Source organism: Carcharodon carcharias, chromosome 21 (genome assembly GCF_017639515.1).
Source record: "Carcharodon carcharias isolate sCarCar2 chromosome 21, sCarCar2.pri, whole genome shotgun sequence".
NCBI lineage: Eukaryota > Metazoa > Chordata > Chondrichthyes > Lamniformes > Lamnidae > Carcharodon > Carcharodon carcharias.
Window position 1 is genome coordinate 66,989,583 of NC_054487.1, and position 22,681 is coordinate 67,012,263.

Genomic DNA, 22,681 nt, shown 5'->3' on the forward strand with positions numbered 1-22,681 from the left:
TCTAGGCAAGAAAATAAATGTCTGTTATTTTTTTTTAAAGGCATTTTTAAATTGCATTCCCTGATAAGAATCACTAATGTAGATTTCATGGCCTCCAGAGGTGTCTAGGTTTGCTGACATTACATAGCAATTTACAATCTATTTAATGAGTTTGACCAATAGCCTGAGAGTACCTTATCTCAGGTTGCAGACAATAGAAAGTTAGGTGGGAATGTGAGCTGTGAGGAGGACACAAAGAGACTGCAAAGAGAAGTTGGCAGGTTAAGCAAAAAGGTGGCAGATGGAGTGAATGTGATGAAGTGTGAGATTATCCACTTTGGATATAAAAAATCATAATAACCTGGTTGTATTTTTCCAATGGTTCTTCTTCTGTTCACTGCCTGAAGATAGGTCCTTGGCGATTATTTGCCTACACATGGCAGAGAGCCTTGATTTTTTACTATGGGTAGGCAAGAAGACAGGCCTCAAGTCTGGGACAGGGGTTGAACCCCTGCTGTTGGTGTTAATCTAATCCACACATCAGCCATCTGGTCAACTGCGCTGAGTGTGCCCCCACCCCACCTTTTCAATGGTTACACTAATTTTAACTGGAGAAGTACCTCTACTTTAGGCCAGCCTGGGTGTAGGCCACAAGCTGCCTAAGGCTGAGCAAATAAACCATTGCAAGGTGTGCCTTTACAAAAAAGCGTTATAGCCTACAGGTCTTCCAGATTACGTGTATTTTTATACAAAAGTAACTTGGACCTTCCTTGGCATCATTTCCTAGCACTGGAATATATGGTTCTTTCTTCTGTGATATATTCAATAATTTTTGCCATAAAGTTTTCATCATTAAAGAAAAATTAAAAAAATAAACAATGTAGACTTTTCTAAACATTGTAAAATATTATTGCACATGAAAAATACTTCTTAGTACCAAAAACCCATAAATTTTAATCTCAAAATCCCACCTGATATCCTACAGTTTCTTGTTTTTGCTGTTTCACTGGCGCTGACTATTGCTGACATTCCAAGTACTTTGACTTGGATCTGGCAAAGGATGAGCAGTAATACCAACAAGAAGCTAACGAGAGGTAGCCAAGTCTTAAGATGACTGCACCTAGTGGGCAAATGGTTAGGGTCTTGCAATGTTCAAAGTTATTACTGGAGTCATTTGCAAACAAGAGAAGAATGTGCCCATCAGGAACTAACCACATGGGATTCTGCTGGTGAAATCAGTCTTGCTGCTCCTGACAGTTGCTGGAGGCAGGCAATGAGTTACAGGGACTGCACAAAGGGAGAAGGAGTGCAACGATAATTCAATGCAACTTAATACAGCTACAACACAGATAAAAACATGGCATTTCTCTGCATGCTTCAGTGGATGGATAGTAGAATAATACTGAATTTAGACTCCAAATGAACATATTTGACAAATCTACATGTTAGGTACAAAGACCTTATAGATTTAATCTTGAAAAGCCATGTTCTCAGGCATTCCATCATGCAAGCTCCTTCCTGCCATGGACTGTACTCTTGTGGGATACTTTCCTGCTTGAGTGCCTTATGACTAATGATCATCTGACCAGCAGCGCAGTAGGACTGGGTATAAGAGCTGTGTGAGCATTCCATTTTTCTCTTTGACAAACAAGGTGGCCATGGCAATTTGTTCCATATCTTTGTTTTATAGCCTTTCATGATCTCACTGAACTTTTAAAATTATAATTAGCCATGAGGTTTTTTTTTGAAACAAATTGGCCTGTATTTGTGAATCTGGCTTATTTGATAAATCTCCGTTAAATCTCTTTGCAGGTACCTTCAATATTATTGTAGCATGATTTGGGAGTAAGGACTGATCCCAACCTTGAGATCAGTCCACTGAGATCTTCACACAGTCACTGTTACTTTGATGATACATTTCATATTTTAAATGGGGCAGGAAATAACAAGGATAAAATAATGGCCATTGGTTGAATAGATAAAAGATTTACACAGCTACCATTCCCACAGAAACCCTGAAACCTAAAGAAATGGCACTGCATATAAAACAGTTTATCTTGACTGAAATAAGTGTTTTTGGTGTTCTTATTGTTTCTTATGAAAGGAAACAATGGCATATAGTGTCACTGACAGGAATCCATTATTCACTCCATCCAGGCATCTGTACAATGTTATAATCATACAACACAAGCTGTCTCCTTAACTTAGCCCTGGTAAAGATATTTCAATGTTTGCACTCTAGTTATCTATGGTATGATTTTGAAAGCTTTATAATTATTTGTAAAGCCAGGGAAATGAGGAGTATCATTTTTACTTTATGCTCTGGACTGCACTGCCTGAGTGGGCAACGGTAGCAGTTTCCATAGTACTTTCAGATGAGAATTGCATAAATATTTGAAGGGGAAAAAAATTCAGAGCCATAGGCCGGGATTTTCTGTCCCCGTTGCCATCAGGCGTGTGGTGGGCATGAGCGGACAATATGGTGGGAAGGCCAGAAAACGGTTTCATGATGTCATGAAAGCAGTTTGAGATCATCCACTCCACCCGGGCATATCTCCTGATTTTGGGAACGTCATTTTAATACAGCTGCATATAATTAATACCTCTGCCTGCTGGAATCATTCCCCCACTCTGGATTACCCGGGCACGTTGGCATGACTGCATGCTGACATGTTTCACAGCTGTACATAAGTAAAGTGCACAGAGCAAGCTGCACTTTTCTCAGGACTTTGAGGTTTGTTTGCTTACCTTGCTTAGGGCAGCACTCATGGTCATCAGCACCAGGCTTCACAGGCAGCACCGCATCACCTTTGGGAGTGGCTCATGGGCGGTTCTCTACCTACCGGACCAGCTGTAATGTTGGGGGTGGCTTTTCAATGGCTGCAGGGCTAGGGCTTGTTTGGAGAAGGGGAACAAGAGGCCTCAGGCAAGGGAAGAGGTTGCAGGGCGAGGGCTGTACTGGGGAAGGGAGATATCCCAGGGTGTGTGTGGGGCACAAGTTGATCCGTGCAAGTGGCCTCAAGATGATGCAGGCTAAGAAGGCAGTCTTCAGCGGAGATGAGGCCAGATGGAGATGTGAAGGTGTGAGTGAGAAAGTGGTGATGTCCCTTGAGCTGGCAGTGAGTGAGATGCCAGTGAATGTGTGATGGGCTTGTGAGTGTGTGAGTTTAGAAGTGATGAGATGATTGCCTTACCCTGGTGGCATGGATGAGATCGTTCATCCTCTTTCTGCTCTGGATGGCCAACCTCTTCTGTGCAGCATTGGCATTGGCACCACTGCCCCCACTTCCCGTGCTGGAGTGGTGAGATTGCTGGACCTCCTGCGGCCAGAGCAGGGTTGGAAGACATCACAGCGGGCCTCCAAAAGGCATTCTAGTGATGGGTCACTGAACTCTCATTGGCTTTCAGGGCCATGTCTTCACTGGAGCAGCCCTGGGCTGCAGATATTGAGAAATGTTTGTGTGGCTACATTTTAGATATGGCACCCGGAATGAGGAATCAGTGTCGATTCAGAGGCCGCCCACCAGCGAGGCAGCGTGTTTCCTGTGGCTGAATAATTAATGAGGTGGGAAGTGGTCAACATGGTGTGAATTGGGGCCAGCGGGTAAAATGTCCTTATTCTTGCCCACTACCGCACTTAGTGCGAATCTGGGACGATTCCGCCCATAGTGTATGTGTAGGGGAGTAAGAGTAATTGGATGGCTCTTTCAAATATCTAGCACAGGCTTGGCGTGCTGGATGGTCTCCTTCTGCATTGTGCGACCCTAAGAGCGTGATTTTCTACACTCGCCTGCCACAAGTCAATGGACTTCTGGCTGGGGCGCTGCCTCGCCCACAACAGGTCCCACCTGCGACAGGCCAGAAAATCCTGGCCTGTGATTTGATTGAGCAACAGCTTGTCATCTTATTTTCAGAATAGGCCTGTTATTAACTATAATTGTATTTACAGTTTTCTACAACCTGAAAGTAGGAAAGTCATGGCAGTTTCTGTTGTATGCTGCAGAGGAATAGTGTGCTGCTCTATCAACCATTTCTCATGTTAATTCATAGACTAATTTATTGTTTGTCTTGCTTGGTAAGTAAGAAGCTATGTAACTAATCATTTGTGAAACAGCATGTGGCTATATTTTGCTGTTGCAAACCATTTGAAAACAGAGATCTGAAAAAAAATGTACAGTAAAACATTTTTTAAGATCAAAACACTTCACAAACAGATTACTGTACAAAGTGCAGAACAATTGACATTTTCCTTACAAAATTTCAGGATAAAACACATCCATGGATATACAATAAATTATTGTGCCAGACAATACAAATCAAACTACAAATTCTAGACAGACAAGTAATATTTTGTTACAAAACATAATTAAATAAGCCTCTAGGGCTTAATTTCACCTCCCCACATCCCCACATTTATTGGCACTAGCAGTATTTGTTTGGTGCAGTTAGGTGAGGGGTACACCATGGTGCAGATATGTAATTTTTCGCAGATATACATAAGAACATGTGACATGAGTTGCATCATCTCATCTTGGTGCTCATTTTAAAGATTGTCCTGGGCTGAGCAGATAGGAAGTGCACTGGAGTGTCTGCTCCTCCTCTAATTGTGTGAAATTCCCATCTATAAATGAATTTATATCAACATCTATGTTTCAACCTTTGTAAGAGCAAAAGGCCAACTGGAAAAGTACCGATTGCATAAGAGAAGACCAGTTCCCATCTTCACTCTACAATTTGCCAGGGGCAGAAAGGGAAAAAGCTTGTGGCATGCTGTTTCAAGTATCATTCCACACCCATATTGATTGGCATTTCCTACATTTATACTGCTGGCTGGCAGTAGGGAGAGAGGAGGAACTTCAGGCCATATATTCAATAATAATCTTGTGCTATCAGCAAGTGTAAAACCCCTTTGCACCAATAAACATAGATTTGCCCCATTGTTTCCAGGGGAAATTCAGGATCCAGTTTTGCAAACTTGAGACAGTTTGATGGAATTTCTGATATTTACCTTTGCATTTGTAACCTTTAAATGGGATGACTCCACACAGATTTATATTTCTCTTCACATTGCACAATGCTAAGGATTTTCCATTGCTAAACTATTGTATTGTTTAGTTCATTAACATTGACACCAATAACTCTTGTTCTTTGAGAATCATTAAACAAATGCTTTCAACAAATTCCCATTACATTGAAACAACATTTGTGGCTTATCACCTGGCCATTGTTTTGGATTGATTTGTAATGGCTTTCATTGCAACATCCACAGCATGGAGCAAGGACTCCAGAATAGATGTTCACATTATAGATATATGAATAATGCTTTGTGTCCCAGGCAAATCCTCTTGCAACATCAGGGTCTCATTCTGGGTGGCAACTAGGAAGAATCATACAGTCAATATACAAGTAAATGGCCCCATTCACACATGGCAGTACCTATTACAATTCTTGTAAGAATTTTTAAAGCAAAGTTGCATGGGTAGAAAGTAATAGGACTTGGCAAGCCTTTATCTTCAACCTTAATTGGCTGTATTCCCTCTATGACCATGTATTGTCTCTTCTGAAAACAGGCCTTAACAACTTGATTTGCAATACATATGTATTAAAATCTCCAACAAACCATTTGTCAATTTATAATTTCATAGAAACATAAAATGGTTACAGCCTAGGAGGCTATTCAGCCCATTGTGTCTCTACCGACTCGCTGCGAGAACAACTCAGCTAGTCTCACTCCACTATCTTTTCCATGTAGCCCTGAAAATGTTTTTTCTTCAGATAATTATCCAATTCCCTTTTCAAAGCCATGATTGAATCTGCCACTGCCACACTGTCAGACAGTGCATTCCAGACCCTAACCACTTGTTGCATAAAGAAGCTTTTTCCTTATGTTGCCTCTGCTTATTTGCCATTCACCTAAAATCAATGTTTTCTCATTCATTCACGGGACAAGGGTGTAATTGCTCTTGAGAAGGTGCTGGTGAGCCGCCTTCTTGAACTGCTGAAGTCTATGTGGTGTAGGTACACCCACAGTGCAGTTAAGGAGGGAGTTCTAGGACTTTCTAGGAGCAGAAAGACCTGGGTGTATATGTGCATTGATCATTGAAGATGGCAGGGCAGGTGGAGAGAGCAGTTAATGAAGCATACAGTATCCTGGGCTTTATTAATAGGGGCATAGAGTACAAGAGCAAGGAGGTTATGCTGAATTTACATAAGACACTTGTTAGACCTCAGCTGCAGTATTGTGTACAGTTCTGGGAGCCACATTATAGGAAAGATGCAAACACATTGGAGTGCAGAAGAGGTTTTCAAGAATGGTTCCAAGGATGAGAAACTTCAGTTACAAAGATAGATTGAAGAGTTTGGGACTTCTGCTTGGAGAGAAGAAGGCTAAGAGGAGATTTGATAGAGATGTTCAAACTCATGAGGGGGCTGGACAGAGTAGAAAGGGAGAAGCTGCTCCTGCTCGTAAAATGATCAAGAATGAGAGGGCACAGGTTTAAAGTGATTTGCAAAAGAAGTAAATGTGACGTGAGAAAAAAACTACTCCACACAACGAGTGATTGGGGTCAGGAATGTGCTGCCTGGAAGTGTGGTGGAGGCAGGTTCAATCGAGACATTCAAAAGGGCATTAAATGATTATTTGATTAGAAACAATGTGCAGGGGTATGGGGAAAAGGCAGGATAATGGCACTAAGTCATAATGCTCATTTGGAGAGCTGATGCAGAGATGATGGGCCGAATGGCCTCCTTCTGTGCCATTAAAATTGTGTGATTCTATGATTTTGACCCAGCGACAGTGAAGAAATCCAAGTCAGGAAGGGAACTAGCAGGTAGTGGTGTTCCCATGTATCTGCTGCCCTTGTCCTCCTAGATAGTAGATGTCTTGTGTTTGGAAAGCGCTGTTGAAGGAGCCTTGGTGAGTTGCTGCAGTGCGTATTGTAGGTGGTACACACTACTGCCACTTTGTGTCAGTGGTGGAGGGAATGGATGTTTATTGTAGTGGGTGGGGTGCCAGTCAAGCAGGCTGCTTTGTCCTGGATGGTGTTCAGCTTCTTGAGTGTTGTTGGAGCTGCACTCATCCAGGCAAACAAAGAGAATTCCATAACACCCCTGACTTGTGCTTTGTAGATGGTGGACAGGCTTTGGGGAGTCAGGGGGTGTTACTCACCACAGAATTCCTGGCTTTTGATCTGCCCTTGTAGCCACAGTATTTATGTGGCTAGTTCAATTCAGTTTCTGGTCAATGGTAACTGCCAGGATGTTGATAGTGGGGGATTCAGCGATGGTAATGCCATTGAATGTCAAGGGGAGATGGTTAGATTCTCTCTTGTTGAAGATGGTCATTGCCTGGTACTTCTGTGGCGTGAATGTTACTTGCCACTTATCGGCCCAGGCCTGGATGTTGTCCAGGTTTTGTTGCATGTGGACACAGACTGCTTCAGTATCTGAGGAGTCGCGAATGGTGCTGAACATTGTGCAATCACCAGCGAACATCCCCACTTCTGACCCTATGGTGGAGGGAAGATATTTGACAATGCAACTGAAGATGGTTGGGCCTGGGACACAACCCTGAGGAACTCCTACAGAGATGCCCTAAGACTGAGCAGGGCCTGGGAGAGGGAGGTGCACAATGTGCAAAACACCGGAACCTAATGGCTAAGGGGGCCCGGGCTTGTTGTCCTAAATTGAGTTCTTGCTTTTGTCCAGACTTCAGCAGCCAGAGCTTCAGTCCTGAAAGACCAGCTCTAGAATAAAATCAGAACTATCAGGCCAGTTTCACTGACAGTTGCTGTTGTTCTGATTTTTTTTGAACGGATTGGATTTTAAGAAATGAATGATTGATCAGCAGATTTGATTTTTAAGGGAGAAATATTACGCAGAACGCCAAATACTGTAGAGTTGAACCTTTATGTCTACACGGCAGAGTCTCCATCTAACATCTCATCCAAAATATGGCATTTGTGATAATGCAGCACTTCCTTGCCTGTCACTTGTCTGCCTCTTCCATCAGCCTGTCTATTTCCTCTTGAAGTCTATCACTATCCTTCTCAGAGTTAACAGTACTTCGAAGTTTAGTGTCATCTGTGACTTTTGAAATTGTGCCCTCTAGTTCATTAATATAGATCAAGGACAGCTGTAATCCTAATACTGACCCCTGGGGAACCCTACTATATACTTCCCTGCAGTCTGAACGTTGACCACTACTCTTAGTTTCCTGTCACTCAACCAGCTCCGTATCCATGCGGCCATTGTACTTTTTGCCCTGTGGGCTTCAACTTTACTCACAAGCCTGTTATGTGGCACTTTATCAAACGCCTTTTGGAAGTCCACGTACAACACATCAGCTCTCATTACGCATGTCAACCTTCTCCGTTACCTCAACGAAAAACTCGATCAAATTTGTTAAACGCAATTTTCCCTTAACAAGTCAGTACTGCTTTTCCTTAATTAGTTCACATTTTTCCAAGTGACTATTTTGTCCGGATTATCATTTCTAAAAGCTTTCCCACCATTGAGGACAATTTGACTTGCCTGGAGTTGCCGGGTTGACGCTTTCACTCTCTTTTTCAACAAGGGTGTAACATTTACAATTTCCCCCTTATCTACTACCACCACTACACCACTGACCCCAAGGGGAGCTGATGGCATAGTGGTATTGTCACTAGACCGGTAATCCGTAAACCGAGGGGTAATACTCTGGGGGCCTTTGTTTGAATCCCGCCATGGCAGATGGCAGAGTCAAAAGTCTAATGATGACAGTGAAACCATTGCCAATTGTTGTAAAAACCCATCTGGTTCATTAATGTCATTTAGGGAAGGAAATTTGCCTAGTCTGCTATGTGTGACTCCAGATACAGCAATGTGGTTGACTCGTAAATGCCTGCTGAACAAGGGCAATTAGGGATGGGCAATAAATGCTGGCTGAGCCAGTGAAGTCCACATCCCATAAACGAATTTAAAAACCTAAGGAAGATTATGATCAGTGCTTCTGTAATTTCCACCCGTACTTCCCTCAGTATCGTGGAATGCCTCTCCAACCAGTCCTGGTGACTTATCAAGTACAGCCAGCCCTTCTAAGACCCATCTTTATTAATTTTTAGCCCATTCAGCGGCAAAGATCTTATTGAGGCATTGGGGAGGGGTCTCGCTTGCCGGCTGGAGAGCTGGCGAGAGACCTGCACTGCCTCTTATCAAGAAGGCCCCCCCCAAAACAATAAGCCAATCAGGCAGTGGCGAGGCCCGCAGTGGGCCTTCCCCTGGAACCAAGAGCCCACTAGTAAAAGCCATGCCTTGTGATAGCTGCAGGCCAATCAGGGGCCAGTAGCTTTTGCACTCAGTAGCTGGAAGAACAGTCTCCACCCATCCCCTGCCCTCACCCTGCCAGAGTCCCAGGGTCACAGAGCGACCATGGGCACAGATAAGCAATGGGGGGGGGGTGTTTGGGGAGGCGGGGCGGGGGGGGTTCACCGGGTGGGGGTTGCAGGGAGATGGGGAAAAGTAGTCAGTTGCAAGGGCAGTGGTTTCTCAGTGGGAGCCCCCCTTCCTGACGTCCAGTCCTTCGATCAGGCATTGAGTGCCTGATTGAGGGATCTGCCCTCCTCCACCCACCCAGCCGTGACAAGCTGCATGCACGGTTGTAGCTGCTGTGCACATTGCATGGTGACAGACCTGTCTGCGGCTGGGTTAATCTCAGCAGTGGTAGCATGAGGACATTAAGTGGTCATTAATTGACCACTTAAGCACCTCAATTGATGGTGGAGTGGGAAGTTCAACCATGGGCCTTCCCACTCAATACTTAATTTGGGCGGAGGCAGGAAGGGTTCAGGTACACCACCATCCCACCTAAATATATGCCATTCCAGCCTTCAAGTTTGCCACCTGCAAAAGCACAAGATTCTGCCCATTGTCTCACCTATGACTTTGGTAAAGACAGATGCAACATACTCATTTAGTACCTTAACCATACCCTCCATCTCCATCTGTAATCAGACTTACTCCTCCTTTTACCACTCTTTTACTATTTGTATGCCTGTAGAAGACATTTGAATTCCCTTTCGTGTTGGCTGCCAGTCTCTTCTCATCTCTGATTCTCCTATTTTTTTTTTCACTTTCCTCTGAACTTTCAACATTCATCTTAGTTCTCACTTGTATTATCAACCTGATATTTGTCATTTGCATCTTTTTACTGTTTCATCTTAACCTCTATCTCTTTCACCATCCAGTGAGCTCTGGATTTGTTTGTCCTACTTTTCCCCTTCGTGGGAATGCAGCTCCACTGTACCCAAATTATCTCCTCTTTAAAGGCAGCCAATTGCTCAATTATAATTTTGCCTGCCAATCTTTGAATCCAATTTATCTGGGACAGATCCATTCTCACCCAATTGAAGTTGGCCCTCCTCTAATTAGTGACTTTTACTCTGGATTGCTTCTTGTCCTTTCACAAAGTGAACCTAAACCCAATGTTACAAAAATCACTGTTCCTTAAACGTTTTCATACTGACACTTAACCCATTTGTCCCACTTCATTCCCCAGAACCAGATCCAGCAACTCATCCTTCCTCATTGGATATGAAACATACTGATGTAGAAAACTTCCCTGTAAACATTTTAGAAACTCTTTCCCCCTCTCTGCCCTTAACACTATTATTATCCCAGTCCAGATTTGGGTAATTAAAGTCCTCCATTATAACTACTCTGTAGGTTTGTACCAAAACAGGAAAAACTTAGCAGGTCTGACAACATCTGTGGAGAGAAAGACAGAGTTAACGTTTCGAGTCCATAAGAGTCTTCTTCAGAGCTCGGACTCGAAACGTTAACTCTGTCTTTCTCTCCACAGATGCTGTCAGATCTGCTGAGTTTTTCCAGCATGTTTTGTTTTTCAGATTTCCAGCATCTACAGTATTTTGCCTTTGTATTACTGTAGTTTTGTATGTCTCTCTTATTTCCTTGCAAGTTTGTTCCTTCATATCTTTTCCACTTTTTGGTGGTCTATAGAATACAACCAGTAGTGTAACGGTGTCTCTATTGTTTCTTAGCTCTAACCAAATAGAATTGCAGTTGGAAAGATAGTTATTCTCTTTAAGACAACCAGAATCTATCTGTACCAGAAGTATTTTGAAGAACAAGCCCTCGGAATTTTTGGGATGGTCTTGCACCCTGCCATCCGAAGAGTCAGCGGGGAAAACATCCCCGCTAACTCTGAGTGCCCCACAGCCAATTCACGCTCAAATGAGCATGAAGCGGCTACAGGCGGGTCTTCCACCCCTCACTTGGGAGGGAGTCCGTCTTAGAGATCTTGCAGCCAATCTGATTGGCCAGCAGCTCTCCAGTCCCTGCAGCAACAGTGCTGCAGTGGGGACAGAAGAAAAAATGCAGGAGGAAGCGGAGCCTAAGTCTGGGCACCAGAGGCCCAGGTAAGTTCAAGGGGTCCGAGGGTGCGGAGGATAGGGAAGGCCTGAGTGGATGCAAAGGGGCAATCGCGGTCTCGGGGGTGAGGCCCAGGGGAGGGAAGTCCAGAGGCCACTGGACTGGTGGTGGGGGTGATGGGGGTGGGGGGTGGTAGTGAGGGGAACCCCCAGTCAGAAGGGGCCTTCTGATGGAGGTGCCACACCCCCGCCCCTCTTCTCGACTGGCATCTAACTCCGTTCTTTTTCAGGCTTCGCCCATGGATAATTGGCCACTTAAGAGTCTCCGTTGGGGTAAGGGCAGGCTTCCTATCTGAGGAATGCTCAACCAGCATTAAATGGCTGAGGCATTTTATAAAATTGGTCGGGGCGGGCAGGAACCCAGAGGGAACCCTGCCCCTTCAATTTCATGCTCAACCCCCCACCCCCACCTAAAAGCCCGCCGATGGGGGGGGACTGTAAAACTCTGGCCCCACGTTTAAAATGGTTCTTGCTTAGAACTGTTTTGTGAAAGTGACCACAGCATTTTAATTTCTTGTCACTGCATTGGTTGTTACACCTAGTTTTCCTTACGGTATGACATGCAATGGAACACTGTTTATCAGGCCTCTGGTCCCTTGGAATTATTTGGGTAATCAAGTTGTTTTTATGAGGAAACGATTGGAAAAAAATGTGCTATATTTTTAATTTTAGTTATGAAATTGGCCCGCAAGGTACTTTGTGAAGAAACTATTATAATTCATTCAAGACATGGCTACTAAGGAGATGATACAGATCTGATATTCCTTCTTAATATAGCTGACATCCTGTTATACATTTAAAGCAAAACTCGAACAGCTGAAGTAAACAAACATTTTGTGGAAATGCTGCAGTAAATGTGCTCTCTTTTATAACCTGAATTATATGGATTGGTTTGCCATCACCTTTGTAAATGTCTTTAGGGACAATCAAAATGGTAGGATAAAACGATAGAAGAAACAGATCAAAAGGCCTGAATTTACAATGTGGGATACTAGCATGTAAATGCTTACTAATTCATTTGAAATTCCTTCCTCTGCTACTTTAGCAGAGGCATAAAACTATTTATTTTCTTTGGGAAAACCCTCCACTAACGTAGCTGAGAGAGAAAATCCAAAGGAACAGAATAAATATTTGTACACTGGTATTCCACAATATAATTTCAATGATTAACTTGCTTAAGGTGAAATGCTAAGAATTATATTGGACCTGATAGAGTCTAATTACCTTAGATCATGAAGGTCATTATCTACCTTCTTCCATTGAAACTATTCCTGATCCGTGGTCCAAGTCTACTGCTAATTCTCTCCATATTAACTTTTTGGAACTTTTATTTTAGAAGATAAAATGCAAACCATTTATTTTGATAACACACATGACAATTTTTCAGCAGCTGCCTTGATTTTGTTTTCAGGTTTACAAAATCTTGTGTATTGATTCCCATGAGATAACATTGAATGGTCTAACTTGATGGCTGACTGGTCCAAATGCTGATACTCCTGATAATCAGCCATTCCTTCTGGTTTTCTGTTACCAGTATTCGAATGCAGTGAATGTCAAAATCAACCTTGTGACCAATATCCTTAATCTCAATATTTCCATGTTGAAATTCGCCTAGTTTGGTATAGCTAGAACACTGCTTTCTCTTTTTCACTATTTGCACATTTTGACCAACCTCTAATGCTCCATGATGCAAAATGTCATTTTGTCTATCATCAGTCCCTGTTTGGATTTTCAGTTTGTCGATTTTAGCAGGTTTGTCGAGCACAATAACAAAGTAATCTCCAGCCGAAGTAGATTTCCCCCAGAAGTACTCATCCACATTGCTGTATGCTTTACTAGGATCGTAATGTTCAAACACATTCATGTTGGTGTAAAGAGTGGCAGGGGGATTGTCAGGAATATCAAAGGAATCTTCTTCAAAATCATCATCCTTGAGTTTATTTTCTGTTCCTCTGAATGAAGAGTAATATCCCATGTGCTGAAACAAAGAAGGCTTGAACCGTATGATATCCTTCTGGGCTAGCAGTCCTTGGAAATGAACTAGCAACCAATCGCAAGGCATTTCCTGATAAAACATTAATAAAAATTGTGCCAGTCGTGGCAGGTCAAGTGAATGGTAAAGCTTTCCAATATATCCCAACTTTGAAAACTCTAGCGTCACCCAATAGGAGCCTTTTCTTGAGGTAATGACTTTTTTAATGGCGGAAAGGAAGTTTTTAGAGCAGTGAACATCATCTTCTAACATTACGTAATAGTCCGATAAATTGGCACAGAAATTAAGCAGAAAAGCATAATCTACATTCTGTTTAGATCTAAATCTCACACGATCTTCTGGGTCATTGTAGTTCCTTTTGAGGCCATCTAAACTAGGGTAATATTCCTCAAGAGTATGGATAACCATCAATCGGCCGGAAATGATGTGATGGGCAAATTTTCTGGAGACATCTTGGACAACACTTTCACACCATGAGAGGTCAAAGTCTGCTAAGTGTACAATAACTACAATTTCATTCAGCTCTTCATAGCTGGATTGGTCAAAAATAGATTTAATTGTTTCTAGTAGGTAGTTACCTCTTTTCCTTTTCACTGATGATAGTCCTATTGTTAAATATTCTGCACAAAAACATTAGAAAGAGATTATCACTAAATCACAGGTTGTTTTAATTGTTTTAGACAAGGATACTTTTTGATGATTGATTCAAATTACATTCAGTAAAATTATTACAAACATAATAGAAACAAACTCACTTTTTCTAGGTATAGGGAAACCTGCAAGATAACGATAGGTGACATTTATTGCTCCTGAAAAGTTAGTTAAATCTTTGAACGTATGAACGTATTTTTCTGAGTTAAGTTGATGTGAAGTTATTTCTCTTGCCAGTCTCCGCTCTCTTTCCTGAATAGTAAGAGATATAATTGTAATTTCAGTGTAAAAGATACGACAAGCTTAAAAATATCACACGTTATAATCAAAAGCTCCATTATCTTCAAGATCCCTTATTGTTTTCTGTTCTAAGTCAATTTCCTAAACACTGTTTCACTCACCACCACCTTCTCAAGGGTAATTAGGGCTGGACAATAAATGCATGTCTAGCCAGCAATGCCCACATCCCATAAATGGATATTAAAAAAAAAATTCCCAGGTTTCCAACTGCAAAGCAAGTCTGAACACTTCATGGTGCATTAACATTGGATCTGGCATCAACTGGGATGAAATAAGTGCCAGAATGGTATTCAAGGTCTGAACTTCCCTTTGATTGGCAAATTTGTGGCAGGGTGGCACCCAACAAGTGAATCCACCGTTATTCCATTGGAATTTCCTCCCAGAACAGCCATACAGAGGGCGGAATTTTACAGCTCCACCATGGTGGGGGAGGGGCTGTAAAATGCGGAGAGTCCATTGACTTCAGTGGGACTGTAAAATCCCGCCGGCGTAAAATTCCGCCCAGCGTTGCAGAAAACCAAGAAACTACCTTTTGTTGGCTTACCAATTTGGGGAGCAAAGAGAATACTGTTCTGGTGCAGCCTTTATAAACCAGTTAAGAGGTGGAGTTACACCTGCAGCTGCAAAGCGACCTATTTGGGTAAGTAAGATTAAGTTAATGTTTGGCAGATAGCCCATCGATTTTCTTAAGAGCCAGTTTGCATCAAAATGATCCATAAATTCTCCTTAGGGCAGGACTTTTCACATGGTGGGCGGGCTCGGCGGGAGCGAGCGGGGGTGGGCATGGAGCCGATCACTGCCTGCGATTGGCTCCAGGCCGCCATTTTACGCGGGCGGGCCAATTAAGGCCCACCCAGGATATACGTGGCCGGTAGCGCTTCTGCATTTCGTGTGTGGGTGGGGGAGGGGGGGTAAGGGAGAGTTGGGGCCAGCACCACGGAGTTGCCTCAGGGAGATTGAATAGATAATAAAATTATTAAATAAAAGGTGTAAAAATTTATTTAAACACAGCTCCTCATGTGTGTCACATGAGTTGGGACATGTTTCTAAGTTTATGAAAATTTAAAAAATGTATTTAATAAAGGCTTTAGGAAAACTCATCCCGCTCATGGATGAGGTTTCCTTGGGGAGAATTTTCGGCTGGTTGAGCGGGGGCAGGGCCCACTTGCTGAGGCATAAAATAACGCGGGTGACATCAGGCATGCGTCACGATGTCACTGCGCGTCATTTAGATCTTCAGTTTGGCTGCGCACCCGCTGAACCATCAAAGGCCTATTAAAGCCATTTAACTTTCAATTCAAATGATTAATGGACCTGCCCGTCCAACCTTAAGGTTGGGGGGGAGCAGGCGAAGAGCCCAGGCGGCCTTCGCATTTTTCATGGAACCTCATCCACGGGCGGGATGAGGTTTCATGAATGATTTTAAATTTTCACAAAAACTTTCAATAAAATTAACACGCATGTCCCAACTCATGTGACAGTTTCACATGATGGGACGTGTCATAAAAAAATTTCCGCCACTTTATTAAGCTTTTTACACGTTAAACTTATCCCCCCTGAGACACCTCTGTGCCTCAGGGGGCTTTCTGCGCTCTTTCATGCGTATGCTTCCTGGTGCCTTAGTGGAGCCCGCCCACGTAAAATTGCAGTGCACACCCGACTGGGGGCACTGATTGGGGCCCCCCTGCTACCCGGCCCCGCAGAACCCCTCCAACAGGGAGAAAATTCTCCCCCTAAAAAAACGCGAAGGCCGCTGGCCTTTTAGCCTGCCCGCCAATCTTAAGGTTGGACGGGCAGCGTTTAGAACAACTTTAATTAGATCCTTAATGGCCTTAATAGGCCATTTACATATCGGCGGCTGCGCAGCCGACTCCGGTGCGTGTCCGCCGAATGAAACATCGCTACAAAGTGCGATGATGTTGGGACACAGACTCGACGTCATTACGCGTCATCTTACACATCGGGCCGGCCCCCACACCCCAATCGGAAAATTCTGCCCTTAAGGTTACGTGGATTTAATTCTAGCCAAATTAACATATGTTTAAAGAGAAATATTTATACTAATGAACTCACACAGTGGTTAAGGGCTTTATGGAATTAAAATAATTAATTTAACTAGGAACATGTTCATTCAAAGTCACTGCGATCAAATGTTAAAGGTTGCTGTTACCATTAGTGTTTCTTACCATTACATATCTGTCCTCTTCCATATACAGATTCAGGCAAAGGAGGCAAATTGCAAGGAGAGCCAGCACTGGAATAGTTGTGCGCTTCCGGAAGCATCTCATTTTCTCTGCACATTTCCAGTATAATCTCATGATAGACCTAACTTTGAAGTTTCCTGCAAAAGTAAAAGAAAGGTTTCAAAAACTTTCCCTGTCCTACATAACGCACGCATTCACACACACACACACACACACACACACATACACACACACACACACACACCCTTTTTATTAATAAGAATATTTTGCTATTTTTTGATGCATTGCTTAATTTTTGACACACTGAGGTAACATTTTTGAAACAAATGTTAGGGGCTCCACGTCTGGCATTAATGCAGTGAATAAGTTTTAATCTGCTAACAAGTTAAATGAGATTTCAACAATATATTCTTAGTTTTCTTTTTTTGGCACAATGTCAGTTCTGTTTAGTTGCAGTTAACATCACGGTTTACAATTTAATTAATAACATGCCCCACAGAAAAAAAAAAACTTGATTTGAATTCCTTATTATTCCAATGCAAAGCACCTTTGGACATCTTGTATGTTAAAGATGCACTATCAATGAAAACTACTGTCATTTTGTTTTAAAGAAACATTGTAACCAGGTAGTTGCATTTGTAAAAAAATGGCGACAAAAGCCTTTAAGAAAAAGTACCTAATTGCTTTCATATGGTACTCTCTCTCCTATTTTGCTTTGGTTTCTAAAATGTGGTCTAAACAGCATCTATCCTTGATTTCCAAACCTCACAAATTAGAATTGCCACTCCAGCAGCCTTGATGCACTTGAAATGGTGAGTGAATCTGGGGCCTGCATATTACTTAGCAGTTAAAATGAAAACTCCTACTATAAATAGATGGTCTGTAAAGATGAACAGCTGCTTGCTCGTACTATATGCAGAGATTTCTTTATGTATCTATCTGTCCTTCCTACAGAGCATAAGCAATGACTCTGTAGTAACTAATCTAAACACATGACTGCACTGCCTCGAGGAGATCTCTACAGGCTTCCTTCCAAATTCCAGATTGTTTGGAGACAGCACGACTCTCCAACCTCCATTAAAGTCAAAGGAAATAAAAATCAGGAGATGTACATCAGGCTGCTGATTCGCCATCACCTGTTTAAAACTACCCCATAAGGTCAAGATCCACCCTGCGCTCTTTTCCTGTCATCGAAGCAGGAAACTAATAGTAACATCAGTAGCAGTTAGCAAAGATTTGGCAGCTCTGGTAGGTATGAAGGTAGGCTCAATGTTAATATGCAGTAAATTGGAAAGCAATTTCCAGCATCCGGGCATGGAGAGCTGGATTTTTGTGTGGGCTCGGCAAAACCCAATCTGTACACTTTTGTGACTTCCAAGATGCACACCCAAATATGCCTAGAATTTTTGTCTTTTCATGCATTGCATTTTGCAAGCTGCAATGGAATTTGTGAGGAGTGTGGGTGTAGAGGTGGCCCAGTTAGAAGGCCCACCTCAGTTCTATAACACGGCAGCCCAGTTCCCAACATGGTTTAAAGACCCCCTAAACCTCGCCCCTCACCCCCTTCCATCCCCCATTTACTACCATTCCACCCCATGCCATTCCATACTCCATCAGATCCCCATGCCACCTATTTGCACCCCCCATCTATCCTCATAGCCACTCACCTAACATACACTGTGTACAGTCCTTAGGGCTGTAGGAATGGGAATTATGTTAAAATCATTAAAAAAATTCAACCTCTAACAATCTAACAGTCTAATAAAACCCTGAGTTCAAACACCCTATCATTGATACTGCGACAAAAATGACTCCAGTGCAAAAAAATTGTCATACATTTAGTGTTAATTAGGTTTGTAAACAAATGAGAAACCACATCAAATCATATTGTGTTCTTACTATTTCAGTGGTTCTTAGATCAATAAACCACCTTCTGAACTGAAGCCATTTTGAGATTTTGAAACCCAGCCAAGCATTCATAACAACTGCTTCCAGTTGCATTTCCTGAAATCGGCAGAACAGAATGGTGTCCCATTTCTATTTCAAAGCAGAGTGAATGTCAATCAATGGAGAGGAGCAGGTGCAGAGATTTAAAACTTTTGAAAGCCTTTTTCTCACAGCCAGAGCTGTCAGTTGATTTAAATCACAACACAAAACATGACAGCAGAGGCTGACATGATTTTGTTTTTTATATTTTTAATGCATTATGGCACTTTATTCAATGGAAAAAGTATTGTAATGCATAACAACACTTACATAATAGCCGTCAATGAAAAGGTCAACTTATCTTTGCTGAATCCCTATGTTGAATCACTGCATTAAAACATATCTGTGTTGTAATACAGCATTGAGTAATGACATTCGAAGGTGTCAAAACATTTTACATTTATCTTTCAGAATGTTACTGACTCCTCAGCAGGCTTTCCCCAGTGATCACTAACTCTCTAAGGAGATGCTTTTTTCAGGGCTTCCAAAACACACACCAGCACATAGTATTGTATGTGGGAGGAAGAACAATTTTCCTGAGGTCCTCGTCATTGGAACAAACAGATTGGAAGTTCACAAATGTAACACCACTATTCAAGAAAGGAGGGCAAGAGAAAACAAATCTTGACATCAGTCATCAGGAAAATGCTGGAATCTATTATTAAGGAAGGCTTAACAATGCACTTAGAAAATCATAGTATGATCAGACAAGGTCAACAAGGAAAATTGTGTCTGACAAATTTATTAAAGTTTTTTGAAGATGTAACTTGTAGAATAGTTAAAAGGAAACCAGTAAATGTACTATACATGGATTTCTAAAAGGCATTTGATAAGGTGACACACAAAAGGTTAATAAGCAAGATAAAGGCTCTTGGAGTTGGGGGTAATATATTATCATGGATAGAGGATTGATTTTTGAACAGGAGAAAAAGGGGAGGGATAAGTAAGGCATTTTCAAGTTGGCAGGCTTAACTTGTGGATTATTGCAAGGATCAGTGCCGAGGCCTCAGCTATTGACAATCTAAATGAATCACTTAAACAAAGAGACTGAGAGTAATGTATTTAAGTTTGCTGATGATACAAAGTTAGATGGGATTGTAAGCTGTGAGGAGGACACAAAGGTGCTGTAAAGAGATATAGGGGAAAATCTTGTGCAGGTGATAGTGGTCTTGGCTGCCAGCTGGAGCTTCAGTGAAACCCATGCATTGCCTCCTTTTGGTAAGGAACCCAGGAGCTGCCTGTTGAGAACTGCCAGCCAGTCAGAGGTCTGTAGCTCACCTATACTCAGCGGTGCTGAGGAGATGGTGGCTGCTGCTAGTAAGATATCTACTTGAGGGATAGGACCTCCAGGGACACAGGTACAGGTGAGTGATGGTAGTAAGGGACTCACAGGGTGGTGGTCACGGAGCGGGGGGAGGGGGAGTGCGATGGGGGGGTGGTGTTGGAGGTCAGAAGCATGGACATGTGTATGGTCCTCAAGGGGCCCCCTCTTCCTGATGCCAGGTCCCTCAATCAGGCACTGAATATCTTTGAAAGAGGGACCCCCTCCCCCAACCCAGCAGCCACCAAGCAATCCTGTACAGGTTTGTTTGCTGTGTTTCCCATGTGGCGAACCTCCGGCCTGCAAGTAGGTTAAAATCAATGGCAGCAGCATGAGGCCTTGAGTGGCCCACTTAAGGGCCTCAATTGGCGGTGGGGACGGAAGGCCATCCATGGGCCTTTCCGACTAGGCCTTAATTGGGGTGGAGACGGGAAAGTAGTGGGGTCCCCACTAGCCACCCAGCTGCTGGATTAAATGTACCCCCCCCCACACCCCTGGCACCAAATTCAGCAAGGAGAGGGAACATGATTCCGCCCAAGGGCAAATTAAATGAGTGGTCAACAAGGTGGCAGATGGCATATAATGTAAGTGTGAGGTTATCCACTTTGGTATTGTAATAAACTTGGATTACCAGGCAGGTTTCTTGTAAGAAAGAGTAAACTTTATTTACAGAACTCCTGATGAAGCTACATGCTTGTTCCAAGACCAAGGGCAGAATTGTGCCCTTGGTGGGCATGCAGGCCCCACCGGCTCGGCGGCGGGTGGGCAGCTGACCCCTGCCACTGAAACAGGCCCCGCCGCCATTTTGAGTGGGCGGGTCAATTAAGGCCCGCCCAGCGGTCTGCCCGACAGGAAGCGCTATGGGGTCGGAGGGAATCCCCAACTGTCAAAGTGTGCTCTGAGGCAAAGTGCTGTCTCAGGGAGTTTACTGACAGGTAAGAAAAGTCAAAAAATAGAGAAATATTAAAATTATTAACATGTCCCCCTCATATGACAATGTCACATGAGATGTGACATGTTAAGAAACACATAAAGTTTATTAATTTTTTTAAAAACGGATATGAAACTTCATCCCACCAGTGGATGAGGTTTCATGAATAATTTAGAGCCTGCTGGGGCTACTGGCCTGCCCGCCAGCCTTAAGCTTGGACGGACAGGGTGTTTAATAAGGTTAATTAGCCTGACTATGGCCTTAATTGGCCATTGACAGGTCAGCGGACAGACAGCTGATTTCGCTGTCTGCCCACCTTCCTGAAGATTTAAATGGACCGGGATGACGTCGGGGGTTCCTCCCCATGTCATCCCACATCATTTTCCCCTCGGCGAGCGGGCCCCGCCCCCAAATCGCTGAGGGGAAAATCCTGTTTCAAGGCTAGAAAACTGCGCCCCTAACATTATCCACACTTAGGGCTGATTCATCTGTATAGTCACATAATCACCATAACCATATGAAAGATTTAACTTACAATTACTACATTCCTCCCCCTTTAATTTTGTTTTATCACTCTTATTTACAAAAAAAATTAACACATATCATGTACAAATATATACTGTTCATGCAACTATAGATTTAGTCTTTGAGGTGGTTTTCTGATTCGCGTAAAGCAACGCAACTCTACAACTTGAGATTCTTCCATTGGATCAACTTGACCAGGAGCTGCAGAATCAGGGAAATCCTTAGACAATGGCAGTTCAGAATTATTTCCTTCAACAGAGATGTCAGGTTTGTCTTTTCTTTGTCAATCTGGCACCTCAGGGATCAAAGGTTTGACTTCAATTTTAGGTGAAGTAACTGTGGTTGGAATGTGTCTCTCAACTTCTGAAATGATCCACGTGTTTCCTAACAATCCTATTTTCCACTTCCACTTGATATGACTAAGGTCCTGTTTCAGAGACGATTGTACCAGGAACCCATCTTGGTCCAGTTGCAAAATTTCACACAAAATCTGTTTCCCCCACAGTAAATTCACAATCTTTACAATGAACATCATGATTCACTTTCTGACTACTGTGGTTTTTCTCCACCTTCCCCTCTAAATTAGGGAATAGTAGACTCAATCTAGTACAAAGGCGCTGTTTCATTAGCGATTCTGATGATGTTGAACCTGTGGTTGCATGAGGAGTTGTGTGATATTTGAACAGAAATCTTGAAATTCATGTTTTAAACGTTCCCTCAGATAATTTCTTCATGCCTGTTTTAAAGGTGTGTGCTGCTCTTTCTGCTAACCCATTGGTTGAGGGATGATACAGTGCTGTTCTAATATGTTTAATCCCATTTAGGTTCATGAATCTCTGGAATTCCATACAAGTAAAAGCATTACCATTATCTGACACAATAACTTCTGGTCGGCATGTGCACTAAAACATTGGCACAGCTTTTCAAAAATTGCACACGATGGAGGTGATCTCACTTCATACACATCCATCCACTTTGAATGTGCATTGATGATCACTAAAAGTAAGATACCTAAAAATGGACCTGCATAGTCTATATGTATTCTAACACAGGGTTGATCAGGCTACTCCCACAGATGCAGATGAAACGGGCAACTTCCGCTGTTGCTGACACTGGAGACAGTATTTAAGCATTTTTTCTAGTTCAATGTCTATACCTGCCACCAGATATAACTTCATACGAGCATCTTAATTTTCAAAGCACCAGGTTGAGCGCTATGAAGCTCTGTCAATAGTGGTTCTCTCCCTTGCAAAGGGATGATGACTCTTGCTCCCCTTAACAATATATATACCATCTTGACAACTCAGTTCAGATTTACGGGCATAAAATGGTTTTAATTCTTCAGAGACTTGTGGATTTGACCAC

At 42.7% G+C, this 22,681-nt stretch overlaps 1 protein-coding gene across 1 annotated transcript; it reads right to left on the reverse strand.

Annotated features, from left to right (window-relative positions):
* Positions 1-12,715: 12,715 nt before the first annotated feature.
* mgat4c (mgat4 family member C) lies at positions 12,716-22,449 on the reverse strand. The gene is made up of 4 exons (XM_041216289.1): positions 22,437-22,449; positions 16,536-16,678; positions 14,154-14,301; positions 12,716-14,018 (listed from the first exon to the last, which is right to left on the reverse strand). Exons 1-4 carry the CDS (start codon positions 22,447-22,449, stop codon positions 12,865-12,867), a joined length of 1,458 nt encoding a protein of 485 aa, XP_041072223.1. The 3' UTR covers positions 12,716-12,864.
* Positions 22,450-22,681: the final 232 nt, after the last annotated feature.

Coding starts and splice junctions, on each gene's coding strand:
- mgat4c (XM_041216289.1), bottom strand. Junction 14,302..16,535: donor AAGAGGACAGATATGTAATG/GTAAGAAACACT, acceptor CTTACTATTCAG/GAAAGAGAGCGGAGACTGGC. Junction 14,019..14,153: donor TTTCCCTATACCTAGAAAAA/GTGAGTTTGTTT, acceptor GTTTTTGTGCAG/AATATTTAACAATAGGACTA.